Source organism: Procambarus clarkii, chromosome 48 (genome assembly GCF_040958095.1).
Source record: "Procambarus clarkii isolate CNS0578487 chromosome 48, FALCON_Pclarkii_2.0, whole genome shotgun sequence".
NCBI lineage: Eukaryota > Metazoa > Arthropoda > Malacostraca > Decapoda > Cambaridae > Procambarus > Procambarus clarkii.
In genome coordinates this window covers 6,458,379-6,477,590 of record NC_091197.1, presented here as the reverse complement: position 1 = coordinate 6,477,590, position 19,212 = coordinate 6,458,379, and the positions used below count along the sequence as shown (strand labels likewise).

The 19,212-nt window shown below is 44.9% G+C and overlaps 1 protein-coding gene across 1 annotated transcript in view; it reads left to right on the top strand.

Annotated features, from left to right (window-relative positions):
* The window catches only part of LOC123764705 (uncharacterized), a 60,343-nt gene that overhangs the window by 27,696 nt on the left and 13,435 nt on the right, over nt 1-19,212 (top strand). The window contains exon 3 of the mRNA XM_069302516.1: nt 18,070-18,150. Within this exon, the coding sequence (XP_069158617.1) occupies nt 18,070-18,150 (81 nt within the window). The remainder of the gene's footprint in view (nt 1-18,069; nt 18,151-19,212) is intronic.

Here is a 19,212-nt window from a genome sequence, read left to right as displayed (position 1 = left end):
GGAGGCGCTGCTGCTGCTGTGTGAGGGTGGGAGGGGGAGGCGCTGCTGCTGCTGTGTGAGGGTGGGAGGGGGAGGCGCTGCTGCTGCTGTGTGAGGGTGGGAGGGGGAGGCGCTGCTGCTGCTGTGTGAGGGTGGGAGGGGGAGGCGCTGCTGCTGCTGTGTGAGGGTGGGAGGGGGAGGCGCTGCTGCTGCTGTGTGAGGGTGGGAGGGGGAGGCGCTGCTGCTGCTGTGTGAGGGTGGGAGGGGAAGGCGCTGCTGTGTGAGGGTGGGAGGGGGAGGCGCTGCTGTGTGAGGGTGGGAGGGGAGGCGCTGCTGCTGTGTGAGGGTGGGAGGGGGAGGCTGCTGCTGTGTGAGGGTGGGAGGGGAGGCGCTGCTGCTGTGTGAGGGTGGGAGGGGAGGCGCTGCTGCTGTGTGAGGGTGGGAGGGGAGGCGCTGCTGCTGTGTGAGGGTGGGAGGGGAGGCGCTGCTGCTGTGTGAGGGTGGGAGGGGGAGGCGCTGCTGCTGTGTGAGGGTGGGAGGGGAGGCGCTGCTGCTGTGTGAGGGTGGGAGGGGGAGGCGCTGCTGCTGTGTGAGGGTGGGAGGGGAGGCGCTGCTGCTGTGTGAGGGTGGGAGGGGAGGCGCTGCTGCTGTGTGAGGGTGGGAGGGGAGGCGCTGCTGCTGCTGTGTGAGGGTGGGAGGGGGAGGCGCTGCTGCTGCTGTGTGAGGGTGGGAGGGGAGGCGCTGCTGCTGCTGTGATAGGGTGGGAGGGGAGGCGCTGCTGCTGCTGTGATAGGGTGGGAGGGGAGGCGCTGCTGCTGTGATAGGGCGGGAGGGGAGGCGCTGCTGCTGTGATAGGGTGGGAGGGGGAGGCGCTGCTGCTGTGTGAGGGTGGGAGGGGGAGGCGCTGCTGCTGCTGTGTGAGGGTGGGAGGGGGAGGTGCTGCTGCTGTGTGAGGGTGGGAGGGGGAGGTGCTGCTGCTGTGTGAGGGTGGGAGGGGGAGGCGCTGCTGCTGTGTGAGGGTGGGAGGGGAGGCGCTGCTGCTGTGTGAGGGTGGGAGGGGGAGGTGCTGCTGCTGTGTGAGGGTGGGAGGGGGAGGCGCTGCTGCTGTGTGAGGGTGGGAGGGGGAGGTGCTGCTGCTGTGTGAGGGTGGGAGGGGGAGGTGCTGCTGCTGTGCTGTCTTGGGGTTGGTGGAGGTCGTCCCAGATTACTTGGGAGGTCCACTCCCAGACCAAACTACTACTACAGTTCTCGTAACTTATATAATCTATACATTTTATATTTGACTCCATCATGTCCTCCCCCTCCACCGCCCCCCCCACCCCACACCTCTGGTATTGACTGTATGGCCCAAACGCTCCCGTCACAAGTCACCATTGTTACTGTGACCAGTGTTAGCCCTCCCCCCCCTCTCCCTCATCAAATCAAAGTTTACCAGTGATCTTTAACTTTTAATAGTTTCGGGTAAATTTGGTCTATGAAAATCTAAAATATCTTAGAGAAAAGTTACTTAAAAAGGGGTATTAGAATATTTGTTTAAGTTCTCTCCTCATTTAAGAGAGGGTGGTCAGATTGACAAACACGAATTTAAATTAAAATAAAAGCAAAACTATACTATCATATATGATTAACTTTGTAGTTAAAGTGGCGATGCATTTATTCGCCGGACTGTTCCCACTCGCACAAGAGCCCGGACTCTGGAGGCTCGCTAAAGAGATTGAAATTATCACAGCTTCAAAATGACTAAAGTTTTAAAGTTAGGTTATGTTTGAAATATTTCGTGTACGTGTAGGAAGTCTCTAATAAAATTCGAGTGGAAGACTGCCAGAGTCGCCTCAACATTAAGATGTGGTTGTTGAATGGTGAGGACAACATGTACCGGGGGAAGGCAACTATCAGGGGGAGAAACCACCAAGCCATTACGACTATAGAGCACTTGGCAGGGATAAGAATTTGGGAAGGGACGGGAGGGAAGGAATGGTGCTCAACTACTTGAACGGTCTGGGATTGAACGCCGACCTGCATGAAGCTCTACCGTCGCTCTACCGTCCACCCAAAGTGGTTGGGCGAACACACAAGCGTGAATGAAAAGTGATAATGTCAAGCCTTTACAGTAAAAACGTATCTCCTTTGGAGGGTGCTTGACTGTGTTGATCTGTGTAGTGCCGCTCTTCTCCGCCAGGGGAAGGTAATGTGCGGGGCTTCAGTGTTCACTTTAGAAGTTTTTTGGCAGGGTAGGACGGGTGTTCGGAGAGGGAGGGGGGTAATGGCAGGTGATATAACTGTTCATGTGTCACTTCCTCACTTTTTCCTCATGAAAATCATGGGGAAAAAATCTTCCTTAACTGGGACAATGAAGCTCAGGTTCCTGGGGCGTGCTTCCTAGAAAAAGAATGCTTAAAAAAAATTGAGCGAGCCCCTCCGCCGCCTAAGGCTTCACAATATGTTGATGACAGGGTGGAGGCGACGACGGAGGACAGTCTAGAAAATATATATATTTTTGGCTGACCTGGCTGTACTTGCGGGGACCGAGCTTTCCTGGAAGTGTTAATAATAGACCATTACGACCCTTCTCTACCGTCAAAGATTGATATATATATACATGTCGCAAGTATTAGTACTCCTGCCAGAGCTGAAAGAGATTTACTAGTAAAAATTTAAGAAATTAAACCTCGCACGACTGTGAGAAGTAGCGGTGTATGTGTATACTAGTCGATGAAGGTAGAGACTGAGCCCAAGAACTAAAGCTTGGTCCAGGCACGTGCAGCTTGGCTCGAAAGCTCACGCGCCAATATACAAAAAAGGGTTTTTGCACGCGGTATAAAGGAAAAATGCCTGGGGAAAATGTGATGTGCCAAGTTTTAAGGGAAACTGCAATAAAATTGTGAGGAAAGAAACGAATAAGACACAATTCATGAACATTGATATGAAGGCTTCCTGTATACTGTAAATATCTTGTGACAAGAACTATTCCACGGCCCTGACACAATGGGCCCCCACCCCCCTCCCCCCTACATGAAACTGCGCAGAGTGAAGATGGTAAACAACTAAGAATTTGTCTTGAGCTACTCTAAGAATGTAAGATAATCGGACTATGACTTCTACTAAGTAACCCGTGTGAGAGCGGATAGACTGTGTACCCATTAAGGATGAACATACAATGTCCTCGCCCTATACATCGCATGTTTACAGGCATATAGGCCGATCTGTAAATAATGCGTTTTATAAGAATTCAACCATCGTAATATTTCTGATATTCTAACTAGATAAGAAAGGTGGGTTTCTTGGGGTCGAACGTTTCTGGTCAGGCAAGATAATCTACGGTGTCATATCATGCGAACGGTCTGGATGACGAGGTATTGAAATGTTATGGGTGTTTCCCGCAGACTTATTTTGTGAATTGCCGTAAGCAAAGGTTTGAAGTTTGTAGGTAGGAAAACTAGGAGCGTAGTGATGTTACAGTACTAGTGGTAACGCGAAGACTTGCTCCTCGTGATATATTTGATAGTAAACACCAGAGAAGAAGAATAATTCCATATTAGCAGACATATTCCCCGGGGCGCCGGCGACTTCCACCCTCGCTCCCAGCACATTGCCTTCTGAGGCACTCTTTACCTGCGTAAACTTATCAGTTGTCAACTTTGCACTTTGAAAATTCGAAAGTGTTTGATACCTGTTTTAAAGAAGCTTTTATATTGGTGTACCTTTCAAATTTAGGCACGGAACTACGGTACTATTTTTTGTTTTTTGTGTCCTAAGCATTGGGTATTTTTACTTTCTAAGAGACGACTAATAATGTTAGTAATTACTACACAACTGAAAACTGCTCATAACTTCCAGTAAACTCTCTAGGAAGGGTCTTGGGAGGCGGCGGCGGCGGCCTGTGCCTGCTACACACCACAACAGTTCATGTAATCCTTCCCACACAGCTTATTTCATTCACAAACTAATTAAAAAGATTTCTACTGCCAACATTAAAAAATAAGTGGGTCTGATAACTTTCAGATGGACAACGAAATTTTTTTCAAGCGGCTAATGTCGAGCTGTGAGTAATGCTCTCAGAGCGAGAGTCGTTCATTCACTTCAATTCCGTCAACAGGTTTACCTTGCCGGGATGGCTGCCATGGCTGCCAGTGTGGACCAGTAGAGTTGGAACGAGTGGACAGCGAGCGCCCTTCTCGCGGCTCTTGTGACATTACGAATGTTAGGTCTCTAAACTCCGAGCCATGGCCATGGGCATGCATTTATTGATTATTAATGGTTATCTACCTACGCCATCAACACGATAGCCATTTATTATGTAATGGTGAACATTAATTTTTCGTGTATTTGCAATTTTCAAACGTAATTGTATTTATATAGCTACTAGCTATGGAACGCTAACATAAACATTTTCTGATGTTCTGGGTCAAGGTATTTTTGCCATCCTGGATGACCAGTGATAGAAAACGAGAAATTGGATGAAGTCTAAATAGTCTTGCACATTATGACTGTTAAATATTATTAGACTATCAAATCTAATATTAGGATGAATTGTTTTCACGCGAAATTGCTTTTGTAGAAATGTTGTAGAGACTAGTTTATCATCACGATATCCATAGTTTTCAGGTCTTAGGTTTACTAGTAGTTTTAATCATGAACTTCCATTTTCATTTACAACTGAACACAAATCTAAAATGTAGTTTTCTTTAAATTTTGCAAACAAAAATTCAGTCTACGACGCCATGGCTCACTCGACAGAAGGGTTAATTTAGACGTTGTTTCAAAAGTCTCGACAACATTTATCGCAGTCTATCAAATTCAAACATTCCCGAAAATGAGTAAATTCCTGAAAATTATATGGGAAAAATGCAATGAGTAATTAAATATACCGCTCGTATTCCCTTGAGCTATCACATTAGTCTCAATATATTTTTATTGATGCCTGATTGCATAGTTTGGAAATGTGTAATACTATGACTAAATGGAATTAGTTATACCTTGTTGCTTACTTTATATCTTCGACTACTTGTAAGTCTTTAGGGAGGAGATTAAATCGCAGTTATATCGAGGATTTCTCCGATGCTTTAAAATTTGATATATTTTTGCAGCCGAAAAGTGCAGTAAGACTCAAGTGAGCAACATTATTCATACCATTAAATACACAAGTATTATTAGTCGATTATGTTATAATAAAAACTTTATTGCAAATTATTGCATCATAAATTAAAGAAATTTAGGCCTGTTGCACGTGTTAGGACAGATTTGCTTTAATGTTGACATGTTCAGCAAGCATTGAAAGTAACTGCTGAACTGCTTGTCTGGGAATATAATATACTACAATACTGTCTTTAATTAGAGACACAATTGTAAAAGTAACTCACTGAATAACTTTGTTATTTTCGGGCATTTGTCAAATAGGTTAGTTTTCTAAAGAAAATTTCTAACTAAATTTTACCGGGCTTTTTCTTATAGATTGTTAAGGAGACTAAATTTGTTAAGAGGCTTGGCTTCTTTCATCACAGCATCTTGCAAATATTTTATTTTTCTACAAACATAAAATTATCACCATTAACTGTAGGCATCGTGGAGTTGTTGTCGTGGTGTCGTCGGCGTCGTAACGCGTCGTTCAGCGTTGGTCAAATGTTCGATAATCCGGCTGCCAATTACTCCCGCCTTCTCCTTACGAATGGAATAATTTACAAGGTTCTTAACCAATTACTGTTCGAATCTCTCCTAAATTATTATCCCTAGATAGTGTGCACATAAAAATTTTCCACTGAAATTAACTTTATATGCAGGAGAAAGTTCATCAGTTTGCGACAAGCTCGTCGCGCTCTCTTCCTAGGTTACGACACCAGAACCAGATAATATACAGTCCCGCAGCACTACACTAAACTGCTCGCTAGGGGGGTCGTCTCCCGGCCCCACAGTGCACTAGGATGGGAGAATACAGGTCTTAAAGATACGTGTTTAAGTGGTGCTTTGTGGATTACTTTATTAGTGTGTCAGACATGTTGACATTTTGTAAAGGTGCGGCAGATATGTACAGTGTACGTTGTATAGATTAGCGGTAAACGTACGATTAAGCTCTTTCTGTAGATCGTGTGTGAAACACCAACTTGGGTCTGTGGCAAACACGACTCCTAGTTCCATGTCTTGGATGTTGCTGCTACTCCCACACTCCCGGTGTTTTAATCTTAAAAAGTTCAGGTTACGCTTGAGTGAAAGTCTTGGTTACAATCAGCGTATACACTGATTGTAACTAGGGCTACAATGTGATGGTATACCATCACATTGGTATACCAGTATACAAAGCGAGGAGTATACCATCACACACTCCTCGCTCAGCATCCTGCCAAAAACTATTCTAAGCCTTCTTTTAGTGCTCCTTACATTCCAATTTAGAAACTCTGCGGTTAAATCATGTATCTTTTCATTAAACCATCATAACTTTTAGACCTATTATACAGGTTTAACTCTTAAAAGGTGTCCTTTAAAACTACAATAAACTTTATAACCCACTTTCCTTATTCTTCGGGAAAAGCTTGTAGCAAAATTGTCAATTTCCAGTTTTACTTTCCCTTAGCGTTGAGACTGTCGGGTGGAAACACGCTTCCGGTCACACAAATGTTATGCACTAGACACTCCAGAAAGCTTCCATATCCACGTTTCCGAATGGTATTAACTTGTCCGTCAATTTTCTCATCGGGTAAACTTTAGGGTTTACGGCACATGCTCTATGATGTGGAAAAATTGGTTTACTGAGAATTATATAAACTATATATAAATGCAGTATTTTCTCTTGTAAATTGCTGTAAATGAGCATAATATTGTATATTATTTAATGAAGAAAATAACAAGTTTTCACACTGCTGGTGTTGCCCTGTTTAAGCTTCATGGTTCAAGGTCCGGTATTCTGGCTTTTCCAGAGGTTTTTCCATTACCGTGTTGTGTAATGTTATGACTCTTGTCTCCCTCGTCATATCTATTGCATGTATATCTCTCGCACGCGGTGAGTGTGCACGCGCGAGCGAACCCCAACATACAGCTTTTCTAACAAAGAGTACTTATTTAAGATATTTTTCCCGACTAACTGCCATGAGACTGATGGAGAGAAAAATTAAGATTGCGTTCTATTTATACGACATATATTACTTTACATAAATGACAAAATATATTAAGAAATAGTTTTTGCTCCCCTCCACCTCAAAACAAAAAATAATTGTGCAGCAGCTTCTTTACCCCCGGATACCTGTTTACTGCAAGGTGAATAGGGGCATCGGGTGAAAGATACTGCTCTTTTATTCCTCTTTTGGCCGTGAATTGAACCCGGGCTCTTAGGACTACGAGCGCCGTCCACTCGGCCGTGGGAGTGTTGTAGAGTAACTGCCAAATTGTAGTTACTGAAACACCTATGTTTCAGTCACCATAAATGTGTTAAAATTAAGCAAACGTGTAACTTCACAATGTCTACGTGAGGGTATAAAGAAATTCCCCGTCTCACAAGATGGATAGTCCCACAGGGGCACGGGATCAGTAACCTGTACTGGCCAACGTCGGATGCTTGCAAGATATAATCAGTTTTAGAAAAAGCTCAAAACTTTTTGAAGACTCGTTGCAGCCTCGGTGTTGAAATGGTCTCCGTATGCGTGGTACAGTATCTTTCCTTCTGAAAGCTATCCTTATTAAAAGTTTACACATTTCTAGCGGTGCCCCATATTGTAAGTCTGCATTAATGCCTTGTGTCAAGTACTTTCTTTATACCATTTCCTATGTACATTATTGCAGCTCCGTCAATGTGTACTGGGTTCCTGCTATCCTTTAGCCTTCCACCATCCCCGTGAGCTTATATACGTAGTTAGTAAAGCAAGAACTGTTCAGATTAACTATAACGTCCTGAAGGCTGCCTCATCAATTCCACACTTCACCAAGAGTTGACACGCGCCAGTTAGCCAGTTATGTCTAAGGCTGCAAGACCGGGCCACCTCGGGTGTGTGCACACAGGTTATGGGTATAATAGTACAGGTATGATGGCTTGAAGAGTTGACACTTATTCTGACGAAAACATTGTCCATGAACATGTTTGGAAAGACGAAACAGAGTTTGATCGTCTGGAAGAATCGCATTTGGTTAAAAAAAAAAAAAACTAACGTTTTTGATGCGCCGTGACCGCTCGACCAATCTCCCCACAAGGTTAATAATTTTACGTGGATTCTAAACCTCTAAACCAAGGTCTCCAAACCTTGCTTAGTTTTAATACTGTTCTTTTCTCTCGTTACGTAAAAAGAATATTTCTCGCATTGGGATCTTAGGTTTACAACAGTAGAATGAGACAATGTGAACACACCATTGCTAATATATGGAGCCGAAGAGAACCTGGTGAACCAGCCACTACTCTGAGAGCAGGCAGCTATAGACTCGGGGTTCTAGACCCGTCTGGTGATGGCTTTGTCTTAGCGTGTTGACCTCCTGACTCTTGGCCTCTGGTTAGTCACATATTACTTTGACTTGGAGTAATTATTTTAGTGATTTAAAAACAGTTAAGGGTGATTTTATATAACGTACGTGGCCTATTTTTTTAATGAATTCATTATTTTACATGATGAGGGGAAATCATCTTTCATCTTGATTAACAGTAATCACTTTACCACTTGGATAAAGTGATTTTACCTGAGTATTATGTTTGTCTCTTTGCAGATTAAATAAAGTGAACAATTATTAGCTTGGGCCCCGGGGCGTTTCGCTTGGCCATGCGCTAATCCTTCCTCTAACGATAAATATTAAGAGCGTTTAAACCTCTTGTGAAGCCCAAGGAACTACGTGAAAGTTCCTAGAAATTCTTTATTTTTTTTACACCGGGAAAAATGTTGGGGTGAACATTACGGGTGAAACGACGAGGGAAGATGACGGGACTGGCATATAATAGGGGATGAGGAGGACTAGCATCACCCATTACCTCCTGGTGTACGCCCCTGGAGGTCGTGCCCCTCTACTCGCTATAGCCTCGATCTTAATACATTGTCTTGTTAATTGACGTAGCGGAGGGCGGCGGAGCTGCAGGGCCGGATGGGTAACCAAGAGGCGTGTGTGTGTGAGTTAAGCTTTGGCCTCGCCTTTGGCGTCGTACACGAGTGAATTTTCGTAGTTGGATATTGAGAGATTCTCTAACATAGGCTGTGGCGGGTTGAAACCTGTTTTTTTTTTCCAGGCCATTGGTCGCTATCCATAAAGCGCGCACATGCAAAAACAAACACACACACACACACACACACACACATACACACACACACACACACACACACACACACACAGTGCCCAAATGAGCCACAGATATTAGAAAGAACTTTTTTAGTGTCAGAGTGGTTGACAAATGGAATGCATTAGGAAGTGATGTGGTGGAGGCTGACTCCATACAGTTTCAAGTGTAGATATGATAGAGACCGATAGGCTCAAGAATCTGTACACCTGTTGATTGACGGTTGAGAGGCGGGACCAAAGAGCCAGAGCTCAACCCCCGCAAGCACAACTAGGTGAGTACACACACCCGAGAGACCTATATTCACTATATTCTCCATGCTCCAGAAAGGTGACAATAGCTGTAATCTCCCTGAGGGGCGCCTTTCCCCTGCTAGACCCCCCCCCCCCACCCTACCTATCCATGAGAAGGGGGGGTAGGTGTGGCAGAGCAGCCCCAGCTCACACAGCCCCCTTCCCCAGGACCTGTGCAGCACCCTCTCCTCCCCCTCCTACCAGTTTCGGCTGCTATTGGGCTGGTAATCCCCTCCTGGAGACCCCATAATTGTTCTCTCCTGCGAATCCTAATCCTGCCTCGGCCGGAGACCCTCGGACGCGAACCTCCAAAATGATCCTCCGCCACTTAGTCCTCCCTGACGCCTCCACACACGAGTAGAGGTTGTGGAATTAACGGCAGATTATGGCAACCTGCCACATTAACATGATATAGAATCTTCAGACTAATTATTTCAGGCACTAAAGAGGAAGGGATCGTCAAAGTCTTTGATCCGCCTTACCTCCTGCAGGAGCAGCTGCCGAGGCCACGACAGGAGCAATATGGTCGTTGCGACGTGTGTCGCCACTCTTCCCGCCATGTTAGTCGCTACATAATGACGGCCAACAAGAGGAAGCTGGACGCTGTTATCGGTAAAGCGTTTACTGCTGCAGCTTCTGCACTCTCGCAACTTTCTTAAATCAGGTTCAATGTCTTTTTACATCCACGCGCCTGTCGCACGGTGTATGTGTGTGTGGGGGGGGGGGTCCTGTTGCCGGTCGCACTGTGTGTAGGCGGGGGGTATCCTGTTGCCGGTCGCACTGTGGGGGGGGGGGGGAATCTCCAGGTTCAAAAAGCATGGTTTTACCTGTTACAGGTGTGACATAGTTACTTATACTCATGAAATGACCGGTATGGTAAACACAGCTCAATTCCAAGGCAATGTCACACAAAATAATTAATTAAATCAAAGTGAAAATAAATCGAAATCTATATGAAAATTCAATTTATCAATGCAATCAGAAAAATTGAAATAGAATCGTAACATATTTATTAGAGCATCTGTTGCTCCTACGAGCAACAGATGGCGCTGTTTAAAAAAAAAATGTTTTTACCTGTTTGCTGTTGCATCTATATAGTAGGTATAAAAAAACACGCACGTTTTCGAATGGAACGTTGTCAAAATTTTAAAGCAATCGGTGAAGAACTTTCGGAGATTAGCCAATTTGGAACAAACGAACATTTCTATTTTTATTTATATAAACGGTGTATTCCTTATTAGTCACACATTGTCCGTAGTGGGATAGACGTTAAGCTGAGCATGGAGTGTACTCGGTATTGAGACTGGGCACAGCGCCAGTCCCGGATGAAGGAGTAATGCGTGGAACAGTTAATGGGCGGAACCCCCCCCCCCCAATTCCCCCCTCTTCTGGTCACGCACGCGCGCGAGTACGCACACTGTTCAATCAGAACACCCTGTCGCGTGACGTCACTGTAAGGCGTCTGTATTTTCTGTTACACCAGGTTGTGTGTGGCGGGATATCCATCTCAGGTGATGTTCCTGAAATGTGCATATTTTGCCCTGAACTTTATGGGTCGTATTTGAAATAGAAGACAAACTAGTCATTTCTTTCTGTTTTGAGTACATCTAATCTATTTCAACTCTGACGACTATAGTTAAACCTGACTTTACTTTGTATATTCCCCAACACTTTTTTTATTAACCGTAAATAGTTGAATATTCCAAACCAGCTGGGGAATATTCCCGCCAGCAGCTGCGTGACGCGGCGTCGCGAGCAGCTGCCACAGTCATAAACACAGCTGCGATCACTGAACACTTGGGCAGTAACTGTAATTAGTCGCGTGAAATAATGGTACATTTGTAATTTTGTTGGCCCTGTCGGTCACAATGTTGAGAGTTTGAGTGAGCGGCTGGCGGGCGGGGGCGGCCTGGCGGGCGGGCGGGGGCGGCCTGGCGGGCGGGCGGGGGCGGCCTGGCGGGCGGGCGGGGGCGGCCTGGCGGGCGGGCGGGGGCGGCCTGGCGGGCGGGGGGGGGGGCGGGGGCGGCCTGGCAGGCGGAGAGGGTGGAGGCCGCTGGCGACAATTACCCTGAGAACTAAAGTTGGAAAGCCCAGGCCAATTAAACAGCTTTCAAGCAACTCTTTAACAGCACTTGGTGAGACGTTGAGAGTTATATCAAGAGTAGAGTGGACTCTTGGTGCCAGGTGCCGCCCCACCCCCGACCCTTGCGCCTCGCCCCCCCCCCCCCCCTTGTAATGCCCATTGACGCACAAGACCACATCAATAGTATTATAATTGTCCATGTCTGTACAGTATATTGGGTGGTAGAAATGGTCTTGAGCTACTCTATCCCTATGAGATGTATTTTGTGCTTGTCTCAACAAACATGAAGTTGTACAATATACATGTGTACCTGTCCAGCCATCACCTACATCGCCATACTGATGCTCTACACCACAAATTATAGCCTTAAAACCCGTTTAGTATTATTTTAAGTTATCCAGATTCGTCTATCACGAATGTTTTGTATAATTATGGCGGATATTGAGGGAGTGGGGGGGTTGGGTGTAATTATTGGGCCTATAATCACTATCACAAGGGATTGCCAGAGTGCTGGTTGTGAACCTGTCACAACCCATGACGGAATATCCAAGGAGGCTTCTTCAGAGGATATAACGAAGTTGTTAATGATAGATATAGTAAGAACTCTCTTTAAAATAAATTGGGGTTGTATGGTAGGATCTATTCAGCGTCCCTGGAGGAGTGTGCCGGTGAGGAGCAGCGGGATAAGGTTCGATCCCATTGTATGGTGTGTGTGTGTGTGTGTGTGTGTGTGTGTGTGTGTGTGTGTGTGTGTGTGTGTGTGTGTGTGTGTGTGTGTGTGTGTATTTTCTCAAGGCGTTGAGGCCCATCATTGGCCAGAGGGCCTACTGTAGTATTTGTGTAGCTTTCCAAACTCTTAAGATACATTTGACTTTTTTGGGGAGTACAGTAACCCACTGGATAAAAGAATACTGGTATAATGGACTTGACACACCAACACTGGTATAATAGATGGACTTTACACCCAAATTACCCGCCAGTCATTCCCCTCAACCCATCCACCTGAAATTGCAATACATGTAACCATTGGTCGAAAGTACAAGTACTATCATTTCAGAAGGATGGTTTCTCCCTGCTCTCCTTGTATTCCATTGTCGAACAGGAATCTGTTAGTGGTACCTAGGTTGTTGATTGCTTTCATCGGATTCTAAATTATTTTCTGATAGAAGTCATGTTGCTGTACTTGAAGTGGCGGTATAATTAATATACTCCATGCTATAGTAAATATACTCCGTGCTATAGGAAATATACTCCGTGCTATGGCCAAGTTTCAATAATCATTTGGATAAAGCGTATATAAATTGTTGGGCTCGAAAATATATTAACTATTGAACATGGTTTCTGTCTTAGTATAAGGACTGTAATGTCACCGGCATTTATAAAGTTTATTATTATGGATCATTATTGGCCAAGCTGAACTCCAGATAATCTCTGAACATGAGGTAATTTTCTTAAGCGACGGATCAAGTTCACAGCCTCGAGTTCTCGCTAAACTTCTCACAGTAAATGTTCTATAATCTGTTCTCGAAACAAATTAAACCTTAAGTAATTGATTTTGGATAAATATCCGATTTTGTTTAACTTTAAAAACTACTCGTCATTTTGTAATTTTAGTGAAGGTTAAGAATTGCCCATGCTAACTTGGATTATAATTTTAAAATACTTTTAGTATTGAACTATTAAGAAGTGAATTATGTTTGATGGATGGTTAAGAAGCTATTGTGGTGGCCTTAAGTCCGGTGAGTCCGGGAGACAAGGAGGTTATTAAGCCTCACTGAAGCAGTATATTAAGCTTGCTTTTCAGCTTTCACCGTTGAAAATTGTTGTTTTTCTGGCAGAGAGGACGCAATATGTCTTTATTTTTCCGAATGTTACCGTTCAAGATGCATTTACATACAAATAATTGCTGCTAGTAAAGAATAAATGAGATCTGATCAACGAATTTTGCAAAATCTTTTTAAGACAATGAAGGGACTTTACGCCGGAAAATGTACAATTTTTAAGTAACTGAAGTCGGTGAAGCACCGTTGAGGCTCCGTGGACAACCCGAGCTGTTTAAAGCAGCGGCCGGCCTTCCCCAACCCGTTCTCGCATACAAAGATATGCGAATATTCCGGATATGTTAGAACGTCAGCAGTTGAGTCGTGTGTAAACCGCTTTTCATTCATAAACAGGGGGTTTGGCGGGTGCATGGAATCACTTTTGGATCTTTGTTTGGAGGACGGGCTGATTTATAACATTATGGTTCGAATGGAGGACGTGAACACTTGTTCCGGAAGTGTTCGGACGTCATCAGTTGAGTCTTGTGTAAACCGCTTTTCATTCATAAACAGGGGGTTTGGCGGCTGGATTAACGAGCTTGAATCTTTGTATGCGAGGACGGGCTTCAGTGAAGCGCCGTTGAGCGCCCCGCTGCGCTCAAAAGGGTTGTGGTTGGAGTATCGCGACACTAGTAGCTCCCCTGGACAATGGCGGCGCCTGCAGCAGACACCATGTTTATGCTCCTTTAAGAAAACATTAAAAATTAGCGAATGAATAAAGATGAGGATGGAAGGTGTTATTGATCTTGTACCAGGGAAGGTGATGGGGAGGAGGGTGAATATGGCCCCATGTTGCGCCTGATGGAGGCGGGTGCTCCACTGTACCATGGGGGAGGGCTTGGAACCCTCCACTGTACCATTAGGGGGGGCTGGGAACCCTCCACTGTACCATGGGGGAGGGGGGCTGGGAACCCTCCACTGTACCATGGGGGAGAGGGGGGCTTGGAACCCTCCTCTGTACCACGGGGCTTTGCATTAATTCTTTTCCACTTACTAATAAAAGCAATGTACAATACTTAAATTTAGGCTATTCTTTCAATATCTCTTGAAAGTCTGGACTTTATTCTCGTTCCCTCCGGGCTATAGTCAGACCTGTTAATGTTGGCAACATATTGAAGCGTGAGACGGTGTAGTTGTGCAGCCTGTCCCCTAAACAAAGACACGGAATTCATTCCATGCACCCGCCAACCCCCCTGTTTATGAATGGAAAAACTGCGCACGACTCACAACTGCAACCCGTCCTCGACTCGAGTCCATTACATCCAGCGGTCGACCCCCACAGACGCATTCATAAATTTTTACATGCTGTTCGTTTAAAATGGGAATTTTCTCATATATAAATTAATATTATAATAGCATATTGTGCATATATAGGCATAGATTAGGTGTTTAGGTTCTGTTGGCGTTTATTTGTTTTTGTAGTACGTGGGTGAAGCATTTATAGCGTTGTGGTTTGAACAAAATTCGTCAGTGAAGCACTTGTTCCGGAAGTGTTCGAACGAAATCAGTTGAGTCGTGTGTAAACCGTTTTTCATTCATAAACGGGGGGTTTGGCGGGTGGATGGAGTCACTTTTGGGTCTTTGTTTGGAGGACGGGCTGCACAATGATGACGTTCGAACACTTCCGGAACAAGTGCTTCACTGACGAACTTTGTTCAAACCACAACGCTGTAAAGGCTTCACCCACGTACTACTAATACTTGCCAACAGAACCTAAACACCTAACCTAACCAGTGCTTAAATATGGTAATATAAAATAATACTAATTTATATTTGGAAAAATTCCTGTTTTGAATGAACAGAATATTAAAATTTATGAATGCGTATTTGGGGTCGACCGCTGGATGGAATGGGCCTTGGTTCTTACCTGAAGGAGTAAGACGGTGCCGCCACCTCGCGCTCGTACTGAAGTGACCAGAGGAAAATGTCCGGTATAATTTGATGGCTTCATATACATTAAAATCATATATAATTTCTTGGCTTAGTTGTAATGTTAAAGGGGGAGGCTTCAAACAACGTTTGAAGTTGTATAGTGCACTTTACAGCACTTTTTATAAAGTATTTTGTACTTAATAGTTTGGTCTTGAACCACCTGACATCCAGCATGCCAGCACCTCACAGCATGTTGCACAACTACATATACTCCTTTATCCAATGCCTTTCCTCTTGTCAGGAATACAAGTTACCAATTGTTTTATTAAGGTACATATCCTCTTTCCCCCACTGGCGCACTCCCCCTTCCGCGCCCTGGAAAAGCTATCAGACGGGCCGTCCACCCCTAACACTACACAATCTCTTAAATGACTCGCCTCAGTTTTTTTAAAGGTTTCTGTTCTAAAGTGTCAGCGTTGATAAATCTGTTAGTTTCATGAGACTACCGTTCATTGTAGCAACAGGACATCTCAACCTAACCTTCCGTACCTTCCTTGACCACAACTCTTCCTTAACCAACTCTATTGGAATTTCAATATCTGCTGTACTCGTCTAGTTGTGTTTGTGGGGGTTGAGCTTTGCCGCTTAGGTCCCGCCTCTCGGCTGTATTTTCATTATACTGTTTTGCTGTTCTTTGGACGTTCTTAGCAATGACAGCTAGTCGTTCGCTTCCTTAAGATATGGAAATAGTTTTTCTTAATCTAGAGGCCATGAGCAGACATGTTGGGACACACAAGATGGTGAACTATGCCCAGCAAGGATGAAGCCAGGGGGAAACTGGCGGTCCGTAACGATTCTGACACAAAGATCGTTGTAGATGGGTATAGGGGTGAAAGACTAATCGAACCATCTAGCAGCTGGTTCCCTCCGAACTTCCCTCAGGATGTCAGAGATTCGAAGATTAATTTCATCTGGTAAAGCGAACGATTGAGGCCTTGGGGACGAAACGTCGATCTATTCTCAATAGGATCTTGAAGTAAAGATGTCTTCGTTTTCTATTCGCAATTGGGGTTCCTGGGTGGAATGGAAATAAGTTTTTTCTTTCATCTGATGCCTCTCTTCATCGAGCAATAAATAGGTACTCGGGAGGTAAGCAAATGTTGAGACTGCACCCTGGGGAGGGTCAATAAAACTTCGGTCATACGGGGACCTATATACAAGCCAAAAGTAATGAACCTCTTACACAGGCCTCCTGTCCCCAACAAAAATATCGTTACTAAACTTTAAATGGGGTGGGATGGAGAGCTTGCTCGAACGCAGAAGCCTTGGCGACTAATCATAGCATCCAGCGGGGAGTGTCAAGAGTATAAATTCGTGTACGACTTGATAATGTTCAGGACGGACCCAAACGTCGCCATTTCTTTTATTTACACGTGTGGGTCGAGTGTCCAGTCACGTTGTGACTCGCTTTTCATAAGTGTGATATCATATACTTCAGTATTTTTCTATCAGTCCAAAATGCTTCATTTAGATTCTTGTCGTAGCGTTTTCCCGCAAGTTTCTTTGCGAGCACTTCAGCCTGGCTCTTTAAAGGAATCCCCTCGCCCCTACTCTCCCTCCTGCACTAACCCAACTATAGAGATAAAAATATTACACCTAGTTCTTTTTGGAGGATCATCGAAATCTGTTCAAAATTAAAGCGGTAATTTAATTAATGAACATTAGCGTTCGTTTTCCGTTTGAAACTGTTCGAAATAAGTGGTAAAAGAAACCGTCCGGTCGGCCACAAGGCTGCAGGCACAATATTGGGACAAGATGAAACAGAACAGGAATCTGAAGTTCTCCCTGATTGCAATAAACGAAGCAAAATCCGCTTTAGGCATAGTAAAATAACATGCATAAACTACAGGCGGATAAAATTCAAAACTAAAAAAAATTGTTTTAAAAATTATTCCCCACTGGTCAAACGATCAAGGCTCCACTAATCTCCAAACATGGGACGACAGCCAAGCACTAGGCTGTGGTTTTCCATCGAAATGTTAGAAGACATTTTATTACACTTCCTCCATCCCCGCATCCCCCATCTCCTTCCCATCTATCAGTAGTGCCGTCTATCTAGTTAGTGCCATTAGTATACTATATCTAGTGCCATTATCTAGTAGATCTAATCTCGATTCAACAAAATGCCTGGAGACAAAAGTCAAATTAGTGTGGGTAGGCGTACTCTCGGTATATCCTCGCCTCGCCAGCCACAGTTGAAAGCACAAAAAAAATATATATAAACTCCCCAAAATCATAACGGTAAACAATGAGGAACAGTGAAGCTTGTACATAAGCCTCAGTGTCTACAGTTTCCTACATCCATACACCGCCCACCAACTCCAGCAGGGAAGACAAAGTTTAGCCTCGCACACTCATCGTCTACTGACCATCGCTCCTTACCTTCCCCATCACCTGTTGTTTTAATGTAGTAAAAATGAAACGCAAGTAACATTTGGACCATAAAACCACATTACGTAAATGTAAATTACACTATGAAAGCCAGTAACGTATATGGCCTTCCTCCCTGCCCCCGCCCTACCATTCTCCCGCTCTGGACTCGACACAATTCCTGCCCATCTTCATGAGCTTCATCTGACAGTAATGAGATGTGTATAGGGCCGAGAAGTGGGGAGGGAGGGAGGCAAGAGAAGGGGTGGAGGCTGGAGTACGGGTGAGGCAGGGATGATGCGAGGGGTCGAGGAATGTGACTATAGCCCCAGTAACCGGGTGGTGTCCTCCCCACAGGAGGGGCGGCGTCTTCTCTGGAGGACCACCAGCTGAGGAAAAGATTCATCTGGACGCTAACTCAGGAACCTTACTTCTACGGTATGTTACATCGCCCTCCTGCCTGCCTGCCTGCCTGCCTTCCTTCCTCCCTCCTCCTCCTCCTCCTCCTGCCCTCTTCCTCCTGCCCTCCTCTTCCTCCTCCTGCCCTCCTGCCCTCCTCTTCCTCCTCCTGCCCTCCTGCCCTCCTCCTCCTGCCCTCCTGCCCTCCTCTTCCTCCTCCTGCCCTCCTGCTCTCCTCTTCCTCCTCCTGCCCTCCTGCTCTCCTCTTCCTCCTCCTGCCCTCCTGCTCTCCTCTTCCTCCTCCTGCCCTCCTGCTCCTGCCCCCTTCCTCCTGCCCCCCTCCTCCACAAGTTCCTATTTTCCTAACATTAATTTTATCTACGTTAAACTTCAGCAGTTTGCCCGACCATCATTGGTCAGTTAATTTTGCAATGTTCTAGACCTCTTTTTACTCATTCTCGTTAGTTTAACATTACCGGCAAACATTAATGGGAAAACTGACAGCAAATGTCTTCTTAGAGGAGATCAGTGTGGGGCGTCATTCTCTCCTGTCAGGGTAATATATTAGCCCCGTCCACCATAAGTAACTGTAAAGACATTCAAGGTTACGGTGCAATTAGCTTTTGAGATATTTTTTTTTAATGCCTAAACAATATACGTGGTGAGAAAATGACTCGATGGCGGAAGTCGTCGGTTCCTTCATCACGTGGTGTGTTAATGACCAGGTATGATTGGTAGATGACATGTGGACCAATCCTGTAGCTTAATGATTTCCATTAGTCAGTCTCGCTCTATTAGAAGTAAACAAACTTCCTGGAACAGTGTGCTTCCATCGCTCGTCTCGTGATCTTGTTACACCAGCCACTTCTCAGACAGTAGCTACACTGTTTATGCGCCACTCTCTCGACTCTTATGGAAATATCAGATTCAATTTCCAGCCAGAAATATATTTCGCATACAGCCATTATCGGCAGCTTGGGAAAGCACGTTATAGACTCCAGTTGAGCGATGGTGGTCTACATACCTGCTTAATATTTTTTTGTAAACAGGTGTGAGCTAAAATAAGATTGTTTATCAAGAACGTTCCTTTTCTTTCAGCAA